The sequence below is a fragment of the Dendropsophus ebraccatus genome, chromosome 4 (genome assembly GCF_027789765.1).
Source record: "Dendropsophus ebraccatus isolate aDenEbr1 chromosome 4, aDenEbr1.pat, whole genome shotgun sequence".
Lineage (NCBI taxonomy): Eukaryota > Metazoa > Chordata > Amphibia > Anura > Hylidae > Dendropsophus > Dendropsophus ebraccatus.
The window spans coordinates 109,936,291-109,960,070 of record NC_091457.1 but is presented as its reverse complement, the minus strand read 5'-3'; the positions used below and the strand labels follow the sequence as shown (position 1 = coordinate 109,960,070).

The following is a 23,780-nucleotide window of genomic DNA, read 5'->3' as shown; positions in this document are numbered from 1 at the left end:
TATGTATGCTTATGAAAAGACATCTTTCAGAGTTAAAACTTTTGAAGGGAACCTGTCACTATGAAAATGCCACCTAAGCTATCATCTTCATGTTATGGAGCAGCAGAAGCTGAGTGAATTGATATATATTTTTATGGGAAATTATTTAGTATAATTTGTCATTTATTGATTGAAATCTCTGATGTTTCCATGCTAAAGAGTTCAGTCCATTGAGTGACTCCTTATCACAGAATAAGCAATTGATGATGGTAATCAACAGTTACAAGTAGGGATGAGCAAATTTACAAGCCAACCACCACGCCTAGTGGAGCGCTTTGCTGGTATTGTAAATTTGTTCATGCCTAGTTACAGGTTATACTGAATCTTTTTCTACAAAGATATATATCAATCTGCTCAGTTCTTCCTGCTCTATAACATGATGGCGATAGATTAGATAGCATTGTCTTGGTGACCGGTTCTCTTTAAAGCGACTCTGTACCCACAATCTGTCCCCCCCAAACCACGTGTACCTTCGGATAGCTGCTTTTAATCCAAGATCTGTCCTGGGGTCCGTTCGGCAGGTGATGAGTTATTGTCCTAAAAAACAACCTTTAAACTTTCAGCCCTGTGCCAAACTGGTGTGGCCTAGAGTATCTGTGCCCTAAGTTTGCACCACCCCTCCTCCCCACCCTCTTCATCATTAGGAATGCCACTGGCAGGATTTTTCCTATTCCTCTGCAGTGAATACTGCACAGGTGCCTTAACGATCCAGTCCATGTGCCGTGTTCTCACAGCTGATGAATAGGAGAATACCTGCCTGGAGCATTTCTAATGATAAGGAGGGACAGAGAGGGTGTGCCAGCCTAATGCACAGACACTCTAGGCCACGCCAGTTTGACACAGTTGTTTAAAAGTTGTTTTTTTAAGACAATAACTGAATCACCTCCCGAACGGACCCAGCGGTTTGGGGTGGGCAGATTGTGGGTACAGAGTCGCTTTAAGGCACATCTCCAGGCAGGACTAAAAATCAGCCTGCACAACCTGACCAAAATAGTCACAATGGTGGCCACATCCCTTCTTGTACACTTCACCAAATCCAGAGCAGCCCATAAGCAGTGGTCACCCACCCTCTGGTTCCCCAGCAGTTACAAAACGTTCAATAAGAGCTGCAAGCATTTTAGGAGGAGGAGTTTTGTAACAGCCGAGATCCAGTACTGGGAGAAAATACATAATAGGAAAAAAAATTATATATAATTTTGTTTTTAATTATCAAGGAATCTTGCAAGAAGGTAAAAAGAAATTTAATATAATCAAGTCACACACTCTGCATGTGATCCACACGTAAGGAGAGTCTGGTAAATTCAGTGCATTTGGGAGGAGAGGCAGTAGCAGTGGGTGTCAGGTTTGAGGCACAGGCGAGTGGTGTTTGCTCCTCTACAGATTTTCATTTTGTCCATGCGCCATAGATGACCGCTGAAAAGACAGAGAGGAGCAAACCGGAATCATGGAAAGTAACAGGAATTCTCCACAATACAGCCTATTGTTCCCTGATTATGTGAATGATAAATCTTCCATCCAGAGTATTTCTTTGTTATATCCATTTCTAGAAAGGCTGGATGGTAACAATATGTCTGCACCAACAAGGGTTGCCACCTGGTTTCTCTAGGCTCCTGAATGGCAAGTCTGCCTAACTATACAACGATAAATGAACAGAAATTCTATTACTACATAGATTTACCATACAGGATCCTAGGAAAGCTAAGGGATAAACTGGCAGAAGCTATAATATTGTAGCACAACAACTTTTTCCAAAGCAGATATAGCAAAGAAATTGCTGGATAAAAATTTGTAATTCAATGCTTGTATATATATATTTTTTCTTAAAGGGGAATTAGCAGCAATCTCCAAATATTAGGTGACAATCCATACAATGCTCCTGTAGGGGCTCTACGTAAGACAGATAGGATGGCAGAGGGGAGCTCTGGATGACATGGTCCATAGACAAGTGGTAAAATCTTCTAGGAGGCCAAGCCCCCCTCCCTTATATTAGCTAGACGACTGCTCCGTTGTCACTGGAGAGGCCTCTGTAGATGTCGGTTCTGGGCTCTGCTTGTCTTTGTTGTCCTCGTCGTCATCTTCCTGGGGGTAAAGGTCGGGATATTTCTGCATACACTCCTGCATTGCTCGGAACTGATCTAGGCAGTCCGAGCCCTTCACCTCCTCCTGGCTGTAATGGAAGCAGGAGAAGGCCGCCTTGAATTGCTCTCCGCATGGGCCACTGGCCATTCCCCCCAGACACGGACAATTCCAGTTAATATCTCCATTGGGGAGAATTAACCCTGTAAAGGCAGAAAAAAAATAAATTAGAGATGTTTTTTTTTGGGCTTGAAAAAGAAAATTGCCCCCATGATTTGTTTTTCTCATTTAAAGTGTAACTGTCATGTTTTTTTTTTATTGCAGAAATCAGTAGTATAAGCGATTTTAAGAAACTCTGTAATAGGTTTCATCAGCCAAAAAAGCCTCCTTCTGTACTCAAGAAGCAATCTCCCAGCCTCCCCCCCTGACTTCTTATCTGTGCATTATCAGGCAAACACGTCTTCATTACAGAAAGCCGTGCTCAGTCACTCCTAACAGCTCCTCCCCTCTCCATAGCCACATAATGGAGACAGAAATCCTGCTTCATTTGATGTGAGGGGGGAGGCTGGGAGATTGCTTTTTCACTACAGAAGGAAACTCTTTTAGTACATAAAACCTATTACAGAGTTTCTTAAAATCGCTTGTACTATTGATATTTAATGTTTTCAGAAAAATGACCCTGAAATGAATAATTTTGAATACCAAGGCCTACAGGGGAAAGACACTACAAACATAAAACACCAAAGTGGATGTGGTATGTGTGTGAACGTGCCCTTACACTGTGTATACTGCACATACGAATGACAGCCTGGGGACATATGACAAATGGTAGCAGTGTCCTGAGCACCTGACTATCCACATCCATGAGGTCATGGCACTGTCTGCTGACATGTCATCTATCCCTAGGAGACGGAAGGGTGGCCACAGTGCTCTATAGTGAGTCCCACTGACCTATGTTTAAGGTTTCTGGTGACACAATGCTCAGCACCATACACACACAAAGCTCTCTGTACTGCCAAACTATGTTTTCAATCTTTTTGAGGTCAGTGGCAGTTTTAGACAATATCTCCCACCCAGCAGACCCCCCCCCTTTTAATACGAGTGACAGGCAGGATGAATCCGACTATTCATGTCTCGCTGCCAGCTGCAGGCCGCCTGCTACACCACTCCTTTCAGGAGCAGTCAGCCAATGATGGATGGCATTAACCCTTCAAAACCCAATAAACACCCTTGGGGAGCCTTAGACAATAACCTGTGAATGGTGATATAATAAGTGCATAAAGTGTGATGAAGGCAATGACTAGACACAAATAATATGGTCTGTATTCATAGTAAACATCACACTACCAAAGAAAATTACACTTTTGCACAACATTGCACAGTTTCAATCTACATAAGTTATTCAAAATGCTTTGCTCTTCTCATGTATGGGATTTTATTATATCACATTTTATTCTCCATTCGGTAATAAAACTTAAAAGTGGTACAGTCATTAATATTTTTTTATTTTTTTTTTACATGTTAGAAATACGCTAAAGGTTTTGCTCGATCATAGTCCGGGTGCTGATATCCCCACCAGTCACAGAACAAGCAGGGGTCCCCATTTTTCTCCTTCCTGCATAAGACGAGTTACAACGGGTTCCACAGAGTTTGTATCTAATCAGTCTTCTGCAGCAAGGAGAGAAGCGAGTGTTCTTACCATTTCACTGTAGCCGTCGTGGGGGTCTCGGCAACCAGAAGACCATGAATCAAAACTTTTGAGGTGACAAAAGATTTTTTTTTTTCTTTTAATGAGTTTCTAATCTGAATTTTATGGAAAACATAGCATTTAAGCAGATACATACATTTGAGCTGTCAGGTCACATGACTTTTCAGATCAACCGCATACAGATAAGATGGAACCAATGGAATTTTTCCATCCTCCTTGCATGTTAATGGCGACAAAAATAAGGTGGCGCTCAAATGCAGTACCTGACAAGTAATGTCAGTCCTTTGAAGAAAAGTGGATGTTACCACCTATATGTAGTGATGGCAGCAATTTGGAGGGGTGAAGTAATATCCAGCCAGCATCACCAATTCACCTGTCTCTATCATACCGCCAAGTGCTGTGACACCACAAGACTCAGCATGCCAAGACACTTGTCAGTTTATGATGAGACTTGTTGTTGCACAACAGTAATGACTGACAGGCTCAGTCTGCAAAACAGATGCCCAGAACGACTGCATAACATTCGGCACTACAAAGTTGATGCCTGTATTCTGTGACCCTCTAGTTACGCTATGCTAGAAACTGAGCATGAAGCTTATGTCGTACAGTATTTAAATTGTCACTTTCATACTGCTTACAGCCTCATCAATCTCTATGAAAAGAAATATTCTGTGGCCATTGTCCCGCCCCCTTTAATGAACACGTACAGATAATCCGAGGGTACGTGCTTCCCATACCAGGACATGCTTAGAGACATCCGCTGACTCTGCACCATGTGATAATCTGGTTTTTGGATCAGGGTCCATTTCCAATTTAACTCTTTGCTGCAAATAATTTTTTTTTTTTTGCAATCTGCTCGATCTAGAGACAAAAATGTCCAATGAGTCATTTTAAGCCAGTCACCGGTGCCAAGTCTGCTGAGGGTGAGCTATGTGGTTCTGTGATACATAACTCCCCTCCAAAAAGATATTGTGAAAGTGTCCTAATGCTGCCCCCAGCAGGTAAAAGACAGAACTGCACGTCTTACAAAACTAGCAGAGCATTAGGCATACATAGCAACCCTCGCAGCACAATAAAAGCAACTATAAAAATGCCCGAGTCATGCCTGCAATAATCAATTTCACTAACATGTAGCTTATGGGAGATTAGAGGCGGCAACATAATCAGATCTTTACCTACTACCCCAACCATATCTTTTACTGACACAGAATCAACTTTTACATGGCAATATTTTGGGAAGTATATCAGTATTTGTAAACCAAAAAACCCACACAAAGAAAAATCCAAAGGTTTATATATCTTTAGTTTTAGATCCACTTCTGTTTTTGCCTTACAAATACAGATGCAAAATGCTGCTGTGTGAGAACTATAGGCAATTGCTTATAATGCAATTTCTTGCTAAGCGATTCTCTCCGTGTGTTTTAAGGATTTGTGGCCGTCTCAGCACCCAGACCCTGACATTTTTTTTTTTTTTTTTTTATGAAGACACTTAGCAGCATACATTAAGTGAGCAGCTGAATTGCTGCTCTAAACTGGCAGGACACTGCTCAGAAGAGAATTTGTAACATTAGCAGTATTCTGCATCAGTGTGTGTACACTAAAACTAGGACTGGGTCCAAACCAGATTTAGGCTTACAAATACTGATGATACTGAAGTACTTAGCAAAATGTAAAAGTTTCCTTAGGAATAATCTTCTATCCCACAAAATCTGAGGGGTCTTCAGGTCTGCCCTTAGTTACTTATGCGAAATGTGGGGATGTATGGCTCTCTCAGTTGACTGGGAACATGGTATTACATGGAGCCAATTCAAATATGCGGGTAACTGTAATACAGCTGATCAGAAACCAATATTGTAGCTGTACTGGAATCTCCAACTGGCACATATATCTAATATGCTATGAGTTTTAAGTCTCTCTTGTTTCCATCAAGATCTCTGATTGCTGTGAGTGAATGAGAACATTCTCTCTACTCAAAGTCTGTTGCAATTCTATTCAGTTTACACAATCCCCTATGAGCCAAACAGTCTGATACAGGAGAGAAGTTTGCTCTACTGATATGTTTAGCCCACAGGGAATAGGTCTAACACACAGTTTGCCTAGAAAACTGTAATAAAAAAAAAAAAAAAAAAAAAACTTCAACTTTGGAAAGTATTGGATCAGGATGGATTTTTAGTTTTTGTACATTAACAAGAATATTCCCATTAATCGGCACCAAGAAGAGAAAATCAGGTGGAATTTAGACACAAAACATATTACACATTTTGCAATACTTTGGGTTGGATTCACACTTGTGTGGGGGCTCTGTTATTGTCCATAAAGTACCATAATAGATATAAGAGATCTAAAAGATAAGAGATATAAAACTTGACAGACCCCACTGATGTTTTTTCCCCCTCCACTAAGATCCACAAAATAAATGAAACTTGTCACAGAGCTCCCTGAATGTACAGAAATTATGTTGGCTAAGTTACTTTTTAACTAGGTCACTAAATCCTAATCAGATGTATGATGATACACAGTTACTTAACTAAACACACACAAAAAAATTAATTATTGGTAATTAGTGGGAGGACAAATATTTCCCTTAGGTGCTGATACAGATGTCACCAACCTTGGTCTTCATAAGGGTCATTGGGGTCATCAGGGATGAGCTCCGCACTGCTCGGCGTTGCGTGATCTTCTTTGGTTACAAAGATAATTTTGTCCTTTCCTGGAATATACACAAAAGGTGATAGGAAAGGTCAGCTGATATTTATTAACTACTTCTGTGTTTGACAGTAGCTTATACCCATTCTGTAGTGTTAAAGCTTGGCTGTCTAGGTTCCCTAACCCTGCTGTAATGTATGAAAGATGTAGTTATATAATCCTTCAGGTATCGTTTTGTCACAGTCATTTTTGTTCAGATGTTTACTTGAGTCTTGAAAAAGTTAGGCGTCGCCGACAACCAATATGGCTGGTGACAACTTATATATGTCTAAAAGAGCTTCTGCAAGGACTGTCACCCAGCTTTTCAAGACTCCTGAACTTTCTTCCTAGTAATGCCCTGATAAATCCTTACTACATTATTTCTCTATAATCAGCCAGATATGTCTGTAAAGATTCAGTGACTGCGCAATGACTGCCTCTACATGAGTGGAGTGCTAGTCATTCATTCCATCCCTTTATTGTTGCAAATCTATCCCTAAATCTTATTCTAATTGTCCGCTACACTGATTCCTTGCAGAAAATAAATCCACAGTTGCACATTTTCTGTGGATTTTACCTTTCACAATAATTTCACTGAGGAATAAAGAAAATATGTGACAGATTTTAAAATGACATCTACTTTTCTGGTAGTGTAATCTGCTGTGGACGTGCCGCAGAAAATCTGTCCAGCGTGCGACTACTCTGAGAACTCTACTCGGCCAGCCAGATGAGCGCCCTGATGTCAGGATGTCACCCAGCTTTTTGGAGACTTCAAAGCAGACTGGCTAGTCATTTCATGGAAATATCTCCATTCAGGGATTTGGGATAGATCACCACTATATTGCTGTCACCTGCCTGTCAATGATCTGGTTGTCACTTCCCTTCCCCCGCTCATGATACACTGTACATTACTCAGCAGGCAGTGACAACTAGCACAGGACAAGGCTCCTTTCATAGTGACGGGCATAGGAGATCTGATGGGAGGGAATAAGGAAATGTATTGCTTAGCAACCTCCTGACCATGCTGATTGGGAATGGTTACAGCAATAGGGATCCTGATCCCAGCACTGCCTGCTATTGCCCTTGAAGTGTATTAACCCTTAGTGTCTTTCTCTCCCCAGCTTTAGCCACCTGCCTGGCTCCTTGTTCGCCTCATCCCTCAGCTCGCCCACTATATCCCGGCCTACTACCTCCAACTTCTCTCACCCTCCAGTCTCCAATGCCTCCTGCCCTTCCTTACCCTCCTGCCTGCAGTAGGACATGGCTGTAGCTCTCTCACACTGCGCCCGGCACCGCGCACACTGCTGACGTCACACGGAGCGCCAGAGGAACGCCCAAGGCCCCCGGCGGGGCTGCCCTTATTGTTGCCTATTCCAAAGAAAACTCTAACCAGCAAACATTAAATCATTCTAACGTCAGTGACAGCAAGTCGCATCATCTGCACCATGATCAACAGACAAATGCTCCAGAAAGTGAAAGTATCAGGATCGCCCGACAAAAAAGAACTACATTTCCCAAGCCGCAGTGCGCGACTGGGATTACAGAGCATGCGCAGAAGAGCGCAGAGACAGGGAGGTAACTTTGTATCAAGAAAAAAAACGCTTCTTGGCAAGAAGTTGGAGGCTGCGACACTGCGCCCGGGGCTCCTGACTTATATTCTTCCTCCTTATAGCAAAGTGGCTGTATTTCTGCGGGGAACATGGCCAGACAGGTGAGACACCTCAGTAACAGATGGTGACATTATAAAAAGTCTGCTTTTCAGCTGTTGTAGAACTGCAAGTGCCAGCGTGTCTAATTAAAGCATAGGCGAAGTCTATAGGGAAAGGTTCTCCTACTTTCCTATGTGCTTCTTCATCAACGTAAGATCTCTGTTTGCTGTCAGTGAATAAAAACTGCTGTATGCTCCCAGAGGCTGAACTCCATACAAAATCAATAGTTCAGACAGCTGAGGGTTTCTTCCATTGTATCTATTACAGGCAAACCTTTGTAAGCTAAACCCATCCGCAGCATAGCCTACACTCCAGGCTGATACATTTACCTACCAGACGCACGTAACAAACTATCAGGTCAGGGGAGAGATGTGCTGCGGGTGACTTTAGCTCACAGAGCATTGTCTAGACTGGATAGAATTGTAACAACCCCTCAGCTTTGATTTCATAAAGACTTTCAGCCTTTATACACAAGGATATTTCCATATGGCAGCAAGCAGAGAAAAGATAGAAACAGGCCATAATAAACAAACATATTTGGGATATATATATAAACATTAGATGTGTCTGTTCACCTTTCACATTGTGTTTTGCAGTATGCAGATACCACCAGAGAATACACAAAGATCAAAAGTGAACCGGCCCCGGGATTCCTCCAACGTCTCAGTGACACAGCTGGGGGGATGCTGGTTGGCCTCGTCGCCTTTACCCTCTCATTCTATCTCCTGTTTACTAATGAGGTGAGAATATGCAGGTCATCTGATGGAATAATCATATGCTGCGTTTACACGGAGCGATAATTCGCCCAATCAAACGATTAACGATTTCGAAGTAACAATGTGTTTTTTTAAAACTATCAGCGTTTAGACGGAACAATATATATCATTTGGAAAATTTGTTATTGCAATCGTTTTAAGATCGCTTAAGCCCATCTCACACATAGGGTGAACCTGTGAAAGACTGTTTACACAAAGTAATCTGCGAATTTTTAGCGAACGACCAACGACGATTTGAGAACTTGTTGAAAGATCAAAATGAACGATTTCTCGCTCGACGCTTGATCGTTCGCTATGTTTACACAAGCCGATTATTGCCAAGATGCAATCGTTATCACGAAAATTCAAACGATAATTGTTCCATGTAAACGCAGAAATAGTCTGTTAAATGATGCCACACAATGACTTTACCAGCAGCATAGTGAGTGCAGCTCTGGACCGTAATACAGGATATAATTTAGGATCTGTAGAGCATAAGTAATGTATGTACACAGTGACTCCTCCAGAAGAATAGTGAGTACTGCTCTGGAGCATTACACAGGATGTAATTTAGGATCAGTACAGGGTAAGTAATGTAATGTATGTTCACAGTGACTCAACCTACAGAATAGTGAGTGTATCTTTGGAGCATAATACAGCATATAGCTCAGAATCAGTACAGGATTAGTAATGTAATGTATGTACACAGTGATTTCACCAGCAGAATGGTTATTTTTTGCTCTGGAGTATAATGCAGAATATAACTCGGGGACAATACTGGATAAGTATTGAATGTACTGTAATGTATATCTTTGCTTTTATTATAGGGACGGGCAGTGCAAACAGCAGCTTCCCTGGATGAGGGGCTTTCAATTGTGGTCCCTATAGGAAATATCCAACGGGTCGACCCTTTGAATGAAGCAAAATTGTTGCACTTGACTGGTCCCCTGCAGACATCAAAGGTCAGTGTGTAAGAAAATGTTATGTGGAGATATTTCTGGGCATGTCTTAATACCACAGTAAAATTCTTTACGGAATCGGCTTGCTTTGAGGCAGCATCTGTCAGGCATTTATGGCATAGTCAGTAGATGCCGAAAAAAAATGATATCCTGGTTCCCTGTTGGCTGTGTTCACACGTTATTATACCACTGCATTTTAGCCATGATTTTCTGAAATTGCTGTGAGTGTGACACAGGTACAACGTGGCACTACAGCGATGTGGAACTGCAACGTGTAAACATAGCCTTGGGTCCTGTTGTCTAAGGTCATATTATAAAGCAGTTCGTTGTGCACCAACCAACCACCTTGGGCTTGGCTTGTGCTATAAGTTTTGCACACCGAATGGTGATTTTTGGACCACATTTGTTGATACTTACCTAGTGTAGTAAAGTCTGACATGTTGCACCATCTGGCATTATCACATCTAAAAATCACATGGGATCCTTGCAGCATGGTAGCATGTATGTAGCTCCACTATCTATGACATTACTTAGTGTTGTTTAATTTGCTGTGCAGCCTGCCAAGTATATGGGTGTTGCCTTAAGCTGAATCATCACTGAAACTTAGGAAAACACAAAGGCCCGTTGTATAGAGAATAGACTATCCTGTACTTGATTCACTTGTGGCAGCCATACTGTGAGCTGGACTGATAGCCCCAAGATATAGACATACAGTTCTCTAAGGATTAAAGACTAGGTAATTGTAAGGTAATTCTTTTTCATTGCACCATCCAAGGTGTTAAGTTTACCTTAAGGGTCTGTTCACACGTACAGACTCGCTGCATAAAACTCGCACAGAACTCGCATCAAACTCGCATAAAAGTAGCTGCGTTTTTTTGTGGTGTTGAACTTGCCTGTGAAAATCATGTGAAAATCAAAACTCGCATGTAAAAATCGCACCAAACACGCAGCAAGAATACACGTACATTGACTTGATAGCAATCAGTATCGCTGTGGATTTATGTGCGAGAAACTCACACGCACATACTCACAATAAATACGCAGCGAGTCTGTACGTGTGAACAGATCCTAAAGGGGTTATCCAGGCTTACAAAAACATGGCCATTTTCCCCTTAAAACAACAACAATCTTGTCATCGGTTTGGGTGTCGGTTTTATAGCTCAGCTCTGTTAAAAGAAATGGAGCTGACACCCTGGTCTGGCTTGACTCATTGTAATTTCCCTTACATGCATTATTGGTTCTTACCCAGTCAGTGTAACATTTTTTCACTTATCTGTCTCTCAGTTTGCATTCCCAGTTGTTTGCTTACATTTGTGTGTATTTTTTACGTGATTTTTGCTGTACATTTCTATTGTACACTACTCTACCTATCATTGTGTTATTTGACCCCTCTATGGTCACTGGTGTTGATGATTTCACCTGGTACACAGGCTATGTTGTACTTTGTTTTATGAAAATTCTCTAATAAAGACTATTGAACGAGAAAGGAATGGAGCTGAACTCTAATACCACTCAACCTGAGGACAGGTGTGGTGCTATGTTTGCAAGAAAGTAGCTGTGTTTTTTCTTATCCTGGATAACCCCTTTAAAACCAGATAGGTCAGTATAGCCACCCAGCTATTACACCAGAGTCTTGTTAGTTTATTGTGAGTGAGCAGATGGGATTTTTATTTATTTTTATTTATTGTTTAATTCAATGATTTGAAACTTCCCATTAGTCTTGTTTTTCAAGTTCTCAAAGTGTTAAAGTGTTACTGGGACTTCACAAAACTTTTGACATGTCATAGAGACATATCAAAAGTTTTGATCGGACCGGTTCTGATTGTTCAGACCCGTACCAATCAGGAGATAGAGCCAGGAGAAGACGTGCTGCTTAAAAATAAAGTTTATAATCAATGCAGAAAAAATATAAAAATTTTGAAACAAAGATTTACAATATGTTTGTATAGGTTAGGGACATATAAATGGAACCCAGTCCGAGCCTATATAAGTATTGTCGTTGTTATAACTTTCAAAGTCTAAATCGGCAGGCGATAAAGCAAGTTACATTTACAATTTACATTCATTAAGTTCATCAAGTACGTCATGACATACACCAGGCAACTCCTCCAGTTAACTCCAATCAGCAAAGTAAATGATCTACGGCTAAGGAACATCAACTCTTGAGCCTCCATGCGGAGATACCACAACAGGGTTTGATACATGCCTTTGCACTTGGGTGATTGGAACTATTTTTGCTATTTGTTGCTATTTTTGTCCTCAATAAAGTGTGTCCTAAATAGGGTAAGGGAACTCTTTAAGGACACTCTTTAATGTGCACTACAAAGTGGACATTAATACCTAAACTTTCTTTATATCACATCTACTGTTGATTTAGATTTTGAAAGTTATAACAGTGACACTTTTTAAACATGGAGATGTCTGCAAAGTTTGGGTGTCAATAACCTATAACAACAAAGAGTCTGGTAAGGCCACTGGAGTTCCCAGGGGCAGTACCACAACCATGCATGTGTTTTATGGAGAAAAGGTTTGTGTTTGACTCCCTAAGAAACATGTAGCAAGGTGAAGTTGGGTGACATTAAGAAGTCTAATCATGCTCTCCACATTTTAAAGTATTTTTCAGATTTTTGAGGCTCAAATGCCATCATTTCCTTCATTGCGCGCCTCCACTTCCGTCGATCTCTGCTTAAAGAGTTGACATGTCGCCACTTTTGCTCCGTGTGAACATATCCATACAGTGTAACACATTTATGCTGCTGATTTTTTTTTTTTTTATTGAAGTTTTCCTAGAATCTCTAAATTTGTTTTTTTCTTTTTTATGCAGCCACTTTTTGATCCGAATTATGCTGTTTCCATGCACTGCGTACAACTGAAGCGCCAGGTGGAGATGTACCAGTGGGTGGAGTATGAAGAATCAAAGTAAGAATTGTCTATTTCTTCAACATGTTCCTTTGTGAGGAATCTGGGTGACTACCAATATAGACAGCAATGGTACATTTCATGCTGATTTTTTGCTGCATAACCTGACAGATTTATTATTCAGGGTGGTTGCTGTAATGGCGACCATATCAATTGTTACCCAGCATTCCAGAAATGGATAAAGGACTACAATATAGGTGATAGCTCTTATGCTGTCCTGGCTGTGTCCCAGTAATGACTGGTTTAGTTAACGCAAACATTCAGAGGTTTCCTGTACCCTGCAGAGTTGTATTTGCATAAGTGGCTGGGTGTCAGAATTGTATGGAGTTTACCAGTGATGACATGGTAAATATTAATGAAGAGAGTCTAAGGCTTATGCCACAGGACTGATTCATGTAAGGGACGCAGTACTGTCTATTCTTCATTTGTGGAGCATGTGTATGCAATGTTTTGCTCTATGTTATCACCCACTCAAGCTGGGAAGAAATACATTTTCTTTCTGTCTGTTCTTGTTCTACAGAGAGTATGAAGAAGGTGGAGAGAAGAAGACAGAGACTAGATACACGTATAGTGAGTATTCTCCTTCTATACTCCGACTGTTACCTTTCATCGTGGCTAGTCAATACTGCAATATTGCATGGTGGCTAGTTAGAATCCTATGTGATGTTTTGATATATCAATATTGCCAACCTCCTGTAATTACCTACTGGCATTATGAATGCAATATGTATGCCACTTACTCCACACACTGCCATTAGTGAACAGCTAAGAATCCCAAGACACCACAAAATGCTGAGCCCATTCATTGGGAGCGTTTGAAATACCTGGCAAACATAAGGCTATGACAATAATTAAAAAGGTTATCCAGGATTAGAAAAAGCACAGATACCTTCTTGCAAAAACAGCACCACCTCTGTCCCCAGGTTGGGTGTGGTATTACAGTTCGTCTTCATTCTCTTCAATAGAACTGAGCTGTAAAACCACATCCAAACTGAGGCCAAAGCCTGGATGACCCTTTTAATATTACTGTATTTTGGCATATCCTATGCATCTAAATTCAGTGTGTCATTTATTGTGTGAAAGGGAAATATCCACTAGTGCAACATCCAAGAGTATTGCATAGTATTGCACAGCATGTTGCCAAATGTCCATGTGATGAACAGACTGAACATAGCAAATGTTATATATGCATAAGTTCTGCCACTATTTTACTTATCACAAAGTCTTGTTCTCCAGTCACACTCTGAGAACAGTGTCATCACTTTCATTCTACATGAACCAAAAGTCATGAGGCAGCGCTCTTTGGCTTCTGCCTATCCCATTTTGATTGATAGATCTCTCCCTATAACCAACAGAGCTGAATCATTGCTGGTGGGGCAGGCAGAAGCCACCGCCACTGCTCCAATAATTTATTCTGGCTGCATGGAAGTTATTACAGGTTCCCATTAAAGATTCTGCCGTTTGCCCTTGGAGACAGAACTTAGCAGTCAGGTCTCATATCCCACTGTACTGTTTAACTGTGTAAATGTCTTCTGAGTTCCCATAATACATTGGTATCAGAAAACAAGAAAAATTATTTAGGTGACACATTTTGTGGTGTTGTTTTTCCTCAGACACTGAGTGGAGGTCAGAGGTCGTCAGCAGTCGACATTTTGACAGAGAGATTGCCCATCGGAACCCTAGGTAAGTGTTCACACACATAATCCTTCATCTCCAATTCATAGGACAGTATATGAGTACAGCAGCTCCTATTAGTGGTAGCGGAATCACAAGGCCAGCACTGATCATTCATCTGTGGCGTTATTTGTTTGTTATCTATGTATTCTTTTACAGCGCCATGGCAGTCGAGTCATACACAGCGGTGGCTGCAGATGTTCAGGTTGGAAATTACTATCTATCCAAAGGTAAGGAATTTGCATGTTACAGGAAATCATGGTTCTATTACTACAGCTTTGTATCTTTTGTCTGAAGGAAGTAAAATAAAATAAAGGAAATATGTCTTACATCCTTTATAGTGATGTAAAGTATAACAAACCTTAGGTAGCGGATGGAATGATCCTTTTATTATACATGTATGGTCACTGTTGAGAAATAAATCTTAAGAGGGCTTGTTACATAGAATGAGCATGTTAAACTGCTCAGACCACATTATAGGGAGTAAAACCAGCTTCACTAGTGAGTATACAGGTCTTCAGTGTAATGCTGAAAATCCGAGAAATGAAGGTCGGTGGAGATAGGGGTTGGTATTGATGGACTTTCACTGCCCAACTCCTCTGTTCTCAGGTAACACACCGCTAAACAAGCCTCTCAATAAAGAACACAGGGATGTTTGGCCGTGCCAACAGGTGTTGAAGCTATTAAGTCGCCTTAAATACATGTGAAATAATGCCCCCTCCTGGAGACTAACAATTTTTTCCATACTTTTGGTTACTTCATCAGTCCCCTTCTTCCAGTTCTGAGCCCGCTGCTTCTGCTGAAGACATAGAAAACTGTGTGTGAGTTGTTCTCGCCATCATCCCCTCCTTTAAGGGGAAATGACGGGAGGATTAATCTGAGGGCAAGTTGCTATTGTGATTAACCCTCCATGCATTACAGAGTACAAATACAGCCAGGGAGCTGTTTACATGAGCCATCTTGGAAGGGAGGGGGGTGGACAGAACAGCTCACACACAGTTTTCTCTGTCTTCAGCAAAAGCAGCAGGATCAGAACTGGGGGAAACAGACTGATAAGGTAATGACAAGTATGAAACAGGAGGGGGGATTATTCAACATGTATTTTACCTTACCGAATAACCCTTTTAACACTCCTTTTCTGCCGCACGCCGTATTTTAATTAACCCCTAGTTAGGCATTGGGGTGGAAATATGGCTGCAGCTAGTTGTTACGGCCCTCTGTAATCTTGTTTTGTAGATGAGCCAAGGTATTTCTTGGATTTTCTGTACTGGATTGAAAAAAACCTGAACATTCAGAAGTAAAGCTGGTTTTATTGCCCATAACATGGTCAGAGCAGGTTAATACTCTCATTTCTTGTGACAGGTTTCCCTTTAATTCTGGAGCTGAATGCAGTCTAATGCTGTGCCGTAACCTTTTCAAGTTGGAGCGAGTTACATGGTATATTAGTGCTGTGATGAAAATGTTTTATACTTTTTAGCTTTATTGCTTCTTTTAATCACTGTTTAGTGATTTTATTTAACAGATGAATGTCTGTAAAACATTATGGCCCCTTTGCTGGACACATCTCTTTAATTTATATTATCACAGCTTCTTCTGATGTCCCCACTTTTCCTAGGGCTGATTAATAAGATTGAGAACTTTAAACAGCTGAGTCTATCTCAGATCAAGAATCCGCACGCTGATGTTATCACTGAAGGGAATTACTTCTATCAGAGTGCAGATCCCAAGAACCCAGAGGTAAGTGGAACATTTTTACCTAGTATCATGACATTTTGTTAATCAAGCATTGTTCCGACCAAGGTTACCTACAGAATGAATGGTGAATTAAAGATATGTACAAGTGTAGAGCAAACACGCACTATGTGTCATATATTGGAGTGTCAGGATTTCCAGGACATGACTAACACTACTCAGATGGATTCTACTATAATTTAAGCAGAATGTGTTTAGAATTTTGTGCTTAGTAATAACTGGTCACCTTGGTCAGTGATTTCTCTCAGGATCAGTACTGTCATATATAACCTTTCTCTTTCAGGTAGGGGATTTGAGGATTTCATTTTGGTACGCTGGAGTTTCTATGGGAGGCCCAACGTTTGGATCAGTTGACACGGTAATATAATGTCACTTAATGATGAGAATGCAGCTTATTCATAGGCGCTTGTAACATTGGTGGGGTGCGAGGCGCTATGTGCTTCATAGGATGACAAAGGGATTCAATTGTAGCATTGTTGGCTCTTTTTCACTGGCTATGATATGTATTACCACTGGATTACTCTGTTAGCTTTTATATTCAGGAAATAATCAGCTCTGACCTGGGGTATTCCCTTAAAGAGGTAATCCACCCGATTATTTAAAACTATTATTAATTAACCCTTAGAGGACCGGGCCAATTTAAATTTTTGTGTTTTCGTTTTTCCCTCCTTATGCTTAAAAGGCCATAGCACTTGCATTTTTTCACCTAGAAACCCACATGAGCCCTTTTTTTTTTATGCGCCACTAATTGTACTTTGCAATGACAGGCGGAATTTTTTCATAAAGTACACTGCGAAACCAGAAAGAAAATTCAAAGTGTGGTGAAATTGAAAAAAAAAACACATTTCTTTTTTTTTTAATTTTTTTTTTTCGTTTTTACGCCATTCTCCCTGAGGTAAAACTGACTTGTTATATATGTTCCTCAAGTCGTTACGATTACAACGATATATAACATGTATAACTTTTATTGTATCTGATGGCCTGTAAAAAAATTCAAACCATTGTTAACAAATATATGTTCCTTAAAATCGCTCTATTCCCAGGCTTATAGCGCTTTTATCCTTTAGTCTATGGGGCTGTGTCAGGTGTCATTTTTTTGCGCCATGGGGGACTTCTAGTATAAGTACACTGATCTCATTGAGATGTATGCTGCATAGATCTATGCTGCATAGTAATCGGATGCAGCTGTCAACTTTGACAGCTGCATCCGATTACTTTATTAGTGGGCACGGCGATCGGCACCCGGGACCGCGGCGGTTCAGAGCGTGGCCGCTGCTCGGTCCCGCTCTGAACACATGGAGGCGGCCCTGGACGTACGGGTACGTCCAGGGTCGCCTAGGGGTTAATGTTATTTATTATTATTATTTATTTCTACCAGGTAAGCATCATAGCACGGCAGCGAGGAGGAGAACTGGTTTCTTATAAGACCAAATCCGGAGACCAACTGGAGCTTCTGTACCTAGGAAGTCACACAGCAGAGGTCAGTCTGCTCCCTGTATACTGATAAACTTGTATATGGCCCATCCCATGAAAGTGACTATAATAGATATTCATCCACTTAAAGGGCTATTCTCATCTCAGCTCATATAGTTAAACTTGTAGGACTTGTGAAGTAATATATATTTTTTCATAGCAAACTTGCCTCCTTCTCCTGATATGTCTGCTATTGCCCTAATGTTTAAAGGGGTTCTCCAGCATGGGGGCACATTCTGGGGGGGACCGAAGGAGGCGGGATCCGAGCGGACTTCAAACGGATCCCGCTTCCTTCACTGAGTGGCTGAGCGGCCCTGAGACGTAGTGTCTCGGGCGGCGTCAGACACCAGGAAGCGGCTGGGGACCGGAGCGCCGCGATGAGTGACCCGCCGCTGGAACTGGGGAGGTGAGTGGACGTCTTTTATTTCAGCCACCTCCTCCCCGGTCCCCCCCAAAAAGTGCCCCCACACTGGATAACCCCTTTAACTATCTTAGTTGAGACGGGAATACCCCTTAAAGGGAACATTTTCAGGACAAAGACTGCAATATACCATATATATATATATATATATATATATAATATAATATATATCTCCAAGGACAGACCAACTTGAAGGTCCTTTTGCGTGCTAACAATTATGTCAAGTCCCCCTCTGTTGATCCAAATATCTAAGTGCTTAGCATGTCATGCAGACATCCACCCAGTACTTATAAAAAGTTGTTGTATATCTTTTAGGAAATGTTCCTTGCAGAGCACCAGAGCAACATCATGAAGACCTGGGCTCTGCGTGCTGCTGGCTGGCTGATGATGTTTGTAGGTATAAGCCTGATGACAAAGATCATCCACACTCTAGGTAAGCAGTCCGTTCTCTAAGTGATATTTTGGATAAAGGGGAAATGTGTAGCTCTATTCTCTCCTGAAGTACTTATGAAATCCATCTTCACCCTTTAGACTGCAGCTCTCCTCCTTCCGATTGGCTGTTATGTATAATAAAAACTGAGCAGAAGTAGATGATAGAAACCTATGGTGCGAGAAAGAGTTCCATAGATTTATAGGACTCTGCTCTGGGAGAGTCTAGGTGCCTCCATTTGCTGTGGATCAATCATTGGGCACATGTGTTCTGAAATAAGGCATAGGCTTTCCAAATATAAGGGCATTATATTACAATTGGTTAATTGTTTTCCATTGTTCTTATTACAGTGGACTGGTTTCCAATTGTCCGTGACCTTATCAACCTGGGGCTCAAGCTATTTGCCCTGTGCATCTCTGCATCTCTCTCTCTGCTGACCATCGCCACAGGCTGGTTGTTCTATCGCCCACTGATGGCCCTGCTGCTGAGTGGTGCTGCCATTGGTATCATCCTTCTTGCTCGAACCCGTGTACCTGCCAAGAAATACCAATAAGTCCACTTCCCTGCTGAAGTCTTGAAGCTGAATGTACTGGTACTGAGGTTAATAATGCTGCAACCTCTGTCTGGGGACATTGATTCAATAATATGTTAACTAAAATTTAGGTTTTTTTATACCTTTTTATACTATTTTCTCTCTATGTGGTTATTAAATAACTTTGCTTTATATCTCTTAGGCAATGTTCACATGCTGTATAAACAACGACCCATGAATGGCCGCCGTTTAACACTACCTACAGCCGGAATTAATGGTCATGATCATTAATTCCTGACGTTGGTAGTGTTAAATTATGGCCGTTCACGCATAGTGGCCGTTTATAATACCGTGTGAACTTAACCTTATAGTGAATTACATAAAGCAAAGCCTGTAGTTGTCCAACTCTGTGTAGATAAAATATTGTTTGAAGAGGTCAAAAGAAAAATATTATAATGGGCAACATTCTCAAACAGCTGTCTGTGGATGAATACCTGGCTTTGGTATATACCTTGTCATATCCTTAGGGTGCCTTTACACTGAGCCTTTATCTGATTTTTGAAGCCAAAGCCAGGAATGGATTTGAAAGAGAAGAAATCCCAGTCTTTCCTTTATGACCTGTTCTCTGTCAGATAAATCTGTCTGTGTAAATGCACCATTAGCCTGTAAATTGAGTTGGATATTGACTTAATATGGTGGTTTTGATGGTCTCCTTCCAGGAGCCACCCCTTAGCTAGGTCCTTCCCTGGAGGGATATCTGGCTTGTCCTGTTTCTAGACTCTTAAATGAGGCTCCACAGACTCTTTTTCCATAATTGTGTTTCCCAGGGGGCAATGCAGTTATGATTTCTCCGTATTGAGCGCTTTAACCAGCAGCAGTGTTTTCTCTGGCTGGTCTACCTTAGATCAGTGATCTGTTTACCGTATAAGAAAAATGTCTTTTTACTGTAAAAATAGACTGGCGCCTGCCGCCAAGAGAAAATAGAATCTAGATGCTGCCAAAAAGATTCTTGCCCTTGTAAGTTACCCAATGTCTGACATACAGAAGGTACAGCTTTAAGGCACATGTTGGATGTTTACAGCAGTCAGTGGTTTATGCAGGTGATGCATGAAGCCTCTGAAGGCTGCAGCACTACAAGTTTCAGCAGGAACATATTCCCTCTTTTGTATTGGCAGCATACAGTCAAAGCTTGTTACACTATGCAAAGCAAATCCAGCTCTAACATCTTGCTGCACTTACAGACTTGGTATAGTCTGAGCATATTTACTGGGGTCTTCCTGTTTGTGCAATAAAAAGTTCTGCAACTTTCTTATATACTTTAGTTTTCCATTTGTCACCACTTTTATTATGGGTGATTGCTATCAGTGAATGACTAAGACAGGTAAAAATAGATGTCCTGATAATGTGCTGCATACCCATTGTAATGAATGGGAGCTGTGCTGCCTCTACATTATGAAAAACATAAGCGTCAGCACCTTGGCCATCAGATATTTATGATCTACCGGTATTCTGTGGATAGGCCATCAATGAATTTTTCCTGGGGAAAAAAACCTTTAAAAATTGGGAAAATGAAAGGAATATAAAAAAATATATATGGGGGAAAAATTGCAGAGCTTTTCATTATGCAAAGGGATTGTGTGAAGTCAGCAAATAACGCTTTATTTATTGTATAATAAACAGGAAAATAGGGCTGGGCGATTAATCAAATTGTTTCAATTAATTCACCTAGATTTTAAAAATCGATTTCAATTCCTCTGAAAATCATACATTTTCAAAGAAGTGCGCTCTGTCCTGCAGGGGAAGTAGTGTTGCTCTGGGCAAGCTGTTCCTCCTGCAGGTCACAGCACCCCCTGCTGGGCCGCCTGCCCCCATCCACAAGATTTATGCCTGACTGCACCAGCATCAGGAGTAGCCCCCGGGGCAGAAGAGATCCAGAGCGCAATTACTGGAGAGTGGGTGAGTACTCGGCAGGTGTACCACCTCACCCCCACCATGCCTACAAGGTAACTACTACCCCCAATACAATAACTGCCCAGACTCCTGATACTACCACTCCCAATACTGCTTCTACCAGGACTGTGGAGTCGGTAAGCTGCAACTCCGACTCCTGCGCCTTCATAAATGGCCAGTCAGATACCAGGGGAGTTATTTATCACACTGGCTCAGCAGCTTCTCCCTAAAGTCCTACATGATCCTGGGGCGACTTATGAGGGAATAAGGAAAGATATAAAGCAGATTCTCCGGTGTGTGCAGTGGATGCAGCCGGTTTCCAGCCTCCCTGTTCTGAACTACTCAGAACTAGACTAGATGGAGCAGGTGGTCTTTTCCTGTTGACAATCTATGTTTCTAACTAAATATTCACCAAACACACAGAAATACTGCTAACAATGCCAGATACCTGTAATATAGAGGTCAGCCATAGTGATATAGAGGGGTCACTGTGGGTGTGGGGGCACGCCATAGCGAGCGCACACACACAGCCTGCTACAGCCATAGCATACACAGACAGCCTACTGCAGCCATAGCATACATATACACACACACAGCTGCAGCCATAGAACACTGAAGAAAAACACCACATTGAGGACAGAGGTTACTTTTGCACTACTTATGTCTTCTCCTCCTCTATATTACACAAGATATCTTCATATTAGACTGCTGCTCATATACAGTTATCCAGCAAGAGAACAGCACAGATCTCCCCCCACACAATGGACTCTTCCAGCTCAGAAACAAACTGCCAAATAGTGACCGACAACCTTTTCTCGACCACCCTTATCTAATAGGGACAGTATTCTATAAGAATGTTGCTCATAATATATATTCATGAGCAAAATTTATAAAATTCATATCAAAACTCAATTCTAAATTGTTCTAAGATTTTTTTTTTTTTTTTCAAAGCTGGATTCGGTACATTTTTTTCCGACTCAGACTCCAGCCAAAACTAGCTCTGACTCTGACTCCACAGCCCTGGCTTCGACTACTACTACACCCATCATAATTTGAAAAAAAATAAAAGAAAAAAAATGAAATTTATTTTTTTTTTTGCTATATCACATGGATGAAGAGACCACTTATAACTGTACTGTAATGTTTCCTGTACCTGTGTGATCACAGGACCAGGGCAGATTTGTGATGGTTCAAATTAAGGTGACTACAAGTAGAACATCAGGCACTGCAAGCTTTATACAGGACAGGCTTTCATACCGTCCCTCAGCTTAAAGCCTTGCAGCCATCCACAGAGGGGATATGGTCCCCGAATCATGCAGACAACTCTGTGGTACCAATTGGAGTTATGTGTCCCTATAGCTGTGTCATGTGCTCTATACACTATAACAAGTATTCTCTGTGATTCTGATACAGTGAAATTGGTTATATGTGTATTTAAATTGAACCTTTCCTTTATGAAAGTCACTGGAAGTTCTGGTTAACCACACAGGGTAGGAGCGATATCCTCTAACTCCTTCCACAACTGAGAAGTACATTCCAGTGGTCGGCTTCTAATCTCTTGTCTGGTTCCTGCTGCCCCATTGGTGGTCAGCTGTCCTGAGCAACAGGGAGAATTTTACTCTGTGGAAAACCAATAAAAAGACACAGCATTCACATTGGGAGCGATTGATCCCATTTTTGCCAAGTAATATGTAGTAATCCTACCTAGTAATACTGATCATTTGGCACTCTCAGGACAGATCTGTCACCTCCAGGTGTTGCTAAACTACAACCCACAGCATGATCCAGCAGGAGAGATCTGGTTTTGTAGGAGTTGGACAGCAGTGGTGTATATATAATTACATCTAGCATTTTTAAATTATCCTTAAAAGGTGTACACGCTAAGGCTATGTTCACACAACATATATTTTCGTAAAACCACGGCTGTGATTTATACGAAAATATACGTGCCATTGCTGCCTATGGAATCCCAGCCGGAGAGCACACACAGATAGTATACGCTCCAGCTGGGATCCCTAGCGGCGGCGCAAACAACTGACATGTCAGTTTTCTATGCCCGTTATTCATTGAATAGAGGCCGTAGAAAACCATGTCAGTGCACACTGTGGATCGATCGGCTCCGGACGCTCGCTCCATAGTGTGCTGTGGGGAGTTCTGATGTGGGCTTGCACGGATGCGCCTGCATCAGAACTCTGCCACCCTAAAGATCATCCGTCTGGTACTGCAGTAGCAGCCAGGCTGATCTTCACAGAGACCTATCGTTCCGTGACCCGGCCGGTCTCTTACAAAGTGTGTACATAGCCTCACAACATGGAATTCTATACTTTTGGTAAAACATTGACGGTTCCTAGACATCATGGTAACATTGCTAGGCCAACTAATATGAATCAACCAAGTGACAGATCCAGTCAAATCCTGTGAGGCTAGAGAGTGGGTTGAAAACACAGAAGTCTCCATTTTAATTTTTGTCACTTCCACTTCTGGATTTGGTAAAAATACTGACTAAAATGAGGCTAAAAAATAGTTTTCTAGAGTTCTTTTTCTTGTGCACTGATTAAACACGGAATGAAGGAAGACCATGTGACTGTAAATTAGAAGGGGCAGGGGGATATACTGTATGGTTGCTGCAAGTTTGAAGATACATAAACACTTGATACTTATCCTTGGGTTTGCAATAACAAAATGCACTTTGTCAAAC

The 23,780-nt window shown here is 41.4% G+C and overlaps 2 protein-coding genes across 2 annotated transcripts; one reads left to right on the top strand and one right to left on the bottom strand.

Annotated features, from left to right (window-relative positions):
- Positions 1-1,262: 1,262 nt before the first annotated feature.
- CHCHD4 (coiled-coil-helix-coiled-coil-helix domain containing 4) lies at positions 1,263-7,835 on the bottom strand. The gene is made up of 3 exons (XM_069968726.1): positions 7,749-7,835; positions 6,435-6,533; positions 1,263-2,318 (listed from the first exon to the last, which is right to left on the bottom strand). Exons 1-3 carry the CDS (start codon positions 7,768-7,770, stop codon positions 2,026-2,028), a joined length of 414 nt encoding a protein of 137 aa, XP_069824827.1. The 5' UTR covers positions 7,771-7,835; the 3' UTR covers positions 1,263-2,025.
- A 235-nt stretch (positions 7,836-8,070) lies between these two features.
- On the top strand, positions 8,071-23,779 carry TMEM43 (transmembrane protein 43). Its single transcript, XM_069966707.1, has 12 exons — positions 8,071-8,219; positions 8,814-8,957; positions 9,800-9,934; positions 12,756-12,850; positions 13,371-13,420; positions 14,464-14,533; positions 14,684-14,754; positions 16,140-16,261; positions 16,560-16,634; positions 17,655-17,756; positions 18,486-18,603; positions 18,951-23,779. Exons 1-12 carry the CDS (start codon positions 8,208-8,210, stop codon positions 19,151-19,153), a joined length of 1,197 nt encoding a protein of 398 aa, XP_069822808.1. The 5' UTR covers positions 8,071-8,207; the 3' UTR covers positions 19,154-23,779.
- Position 23,780: the final 1 nt, after the last annotated feature.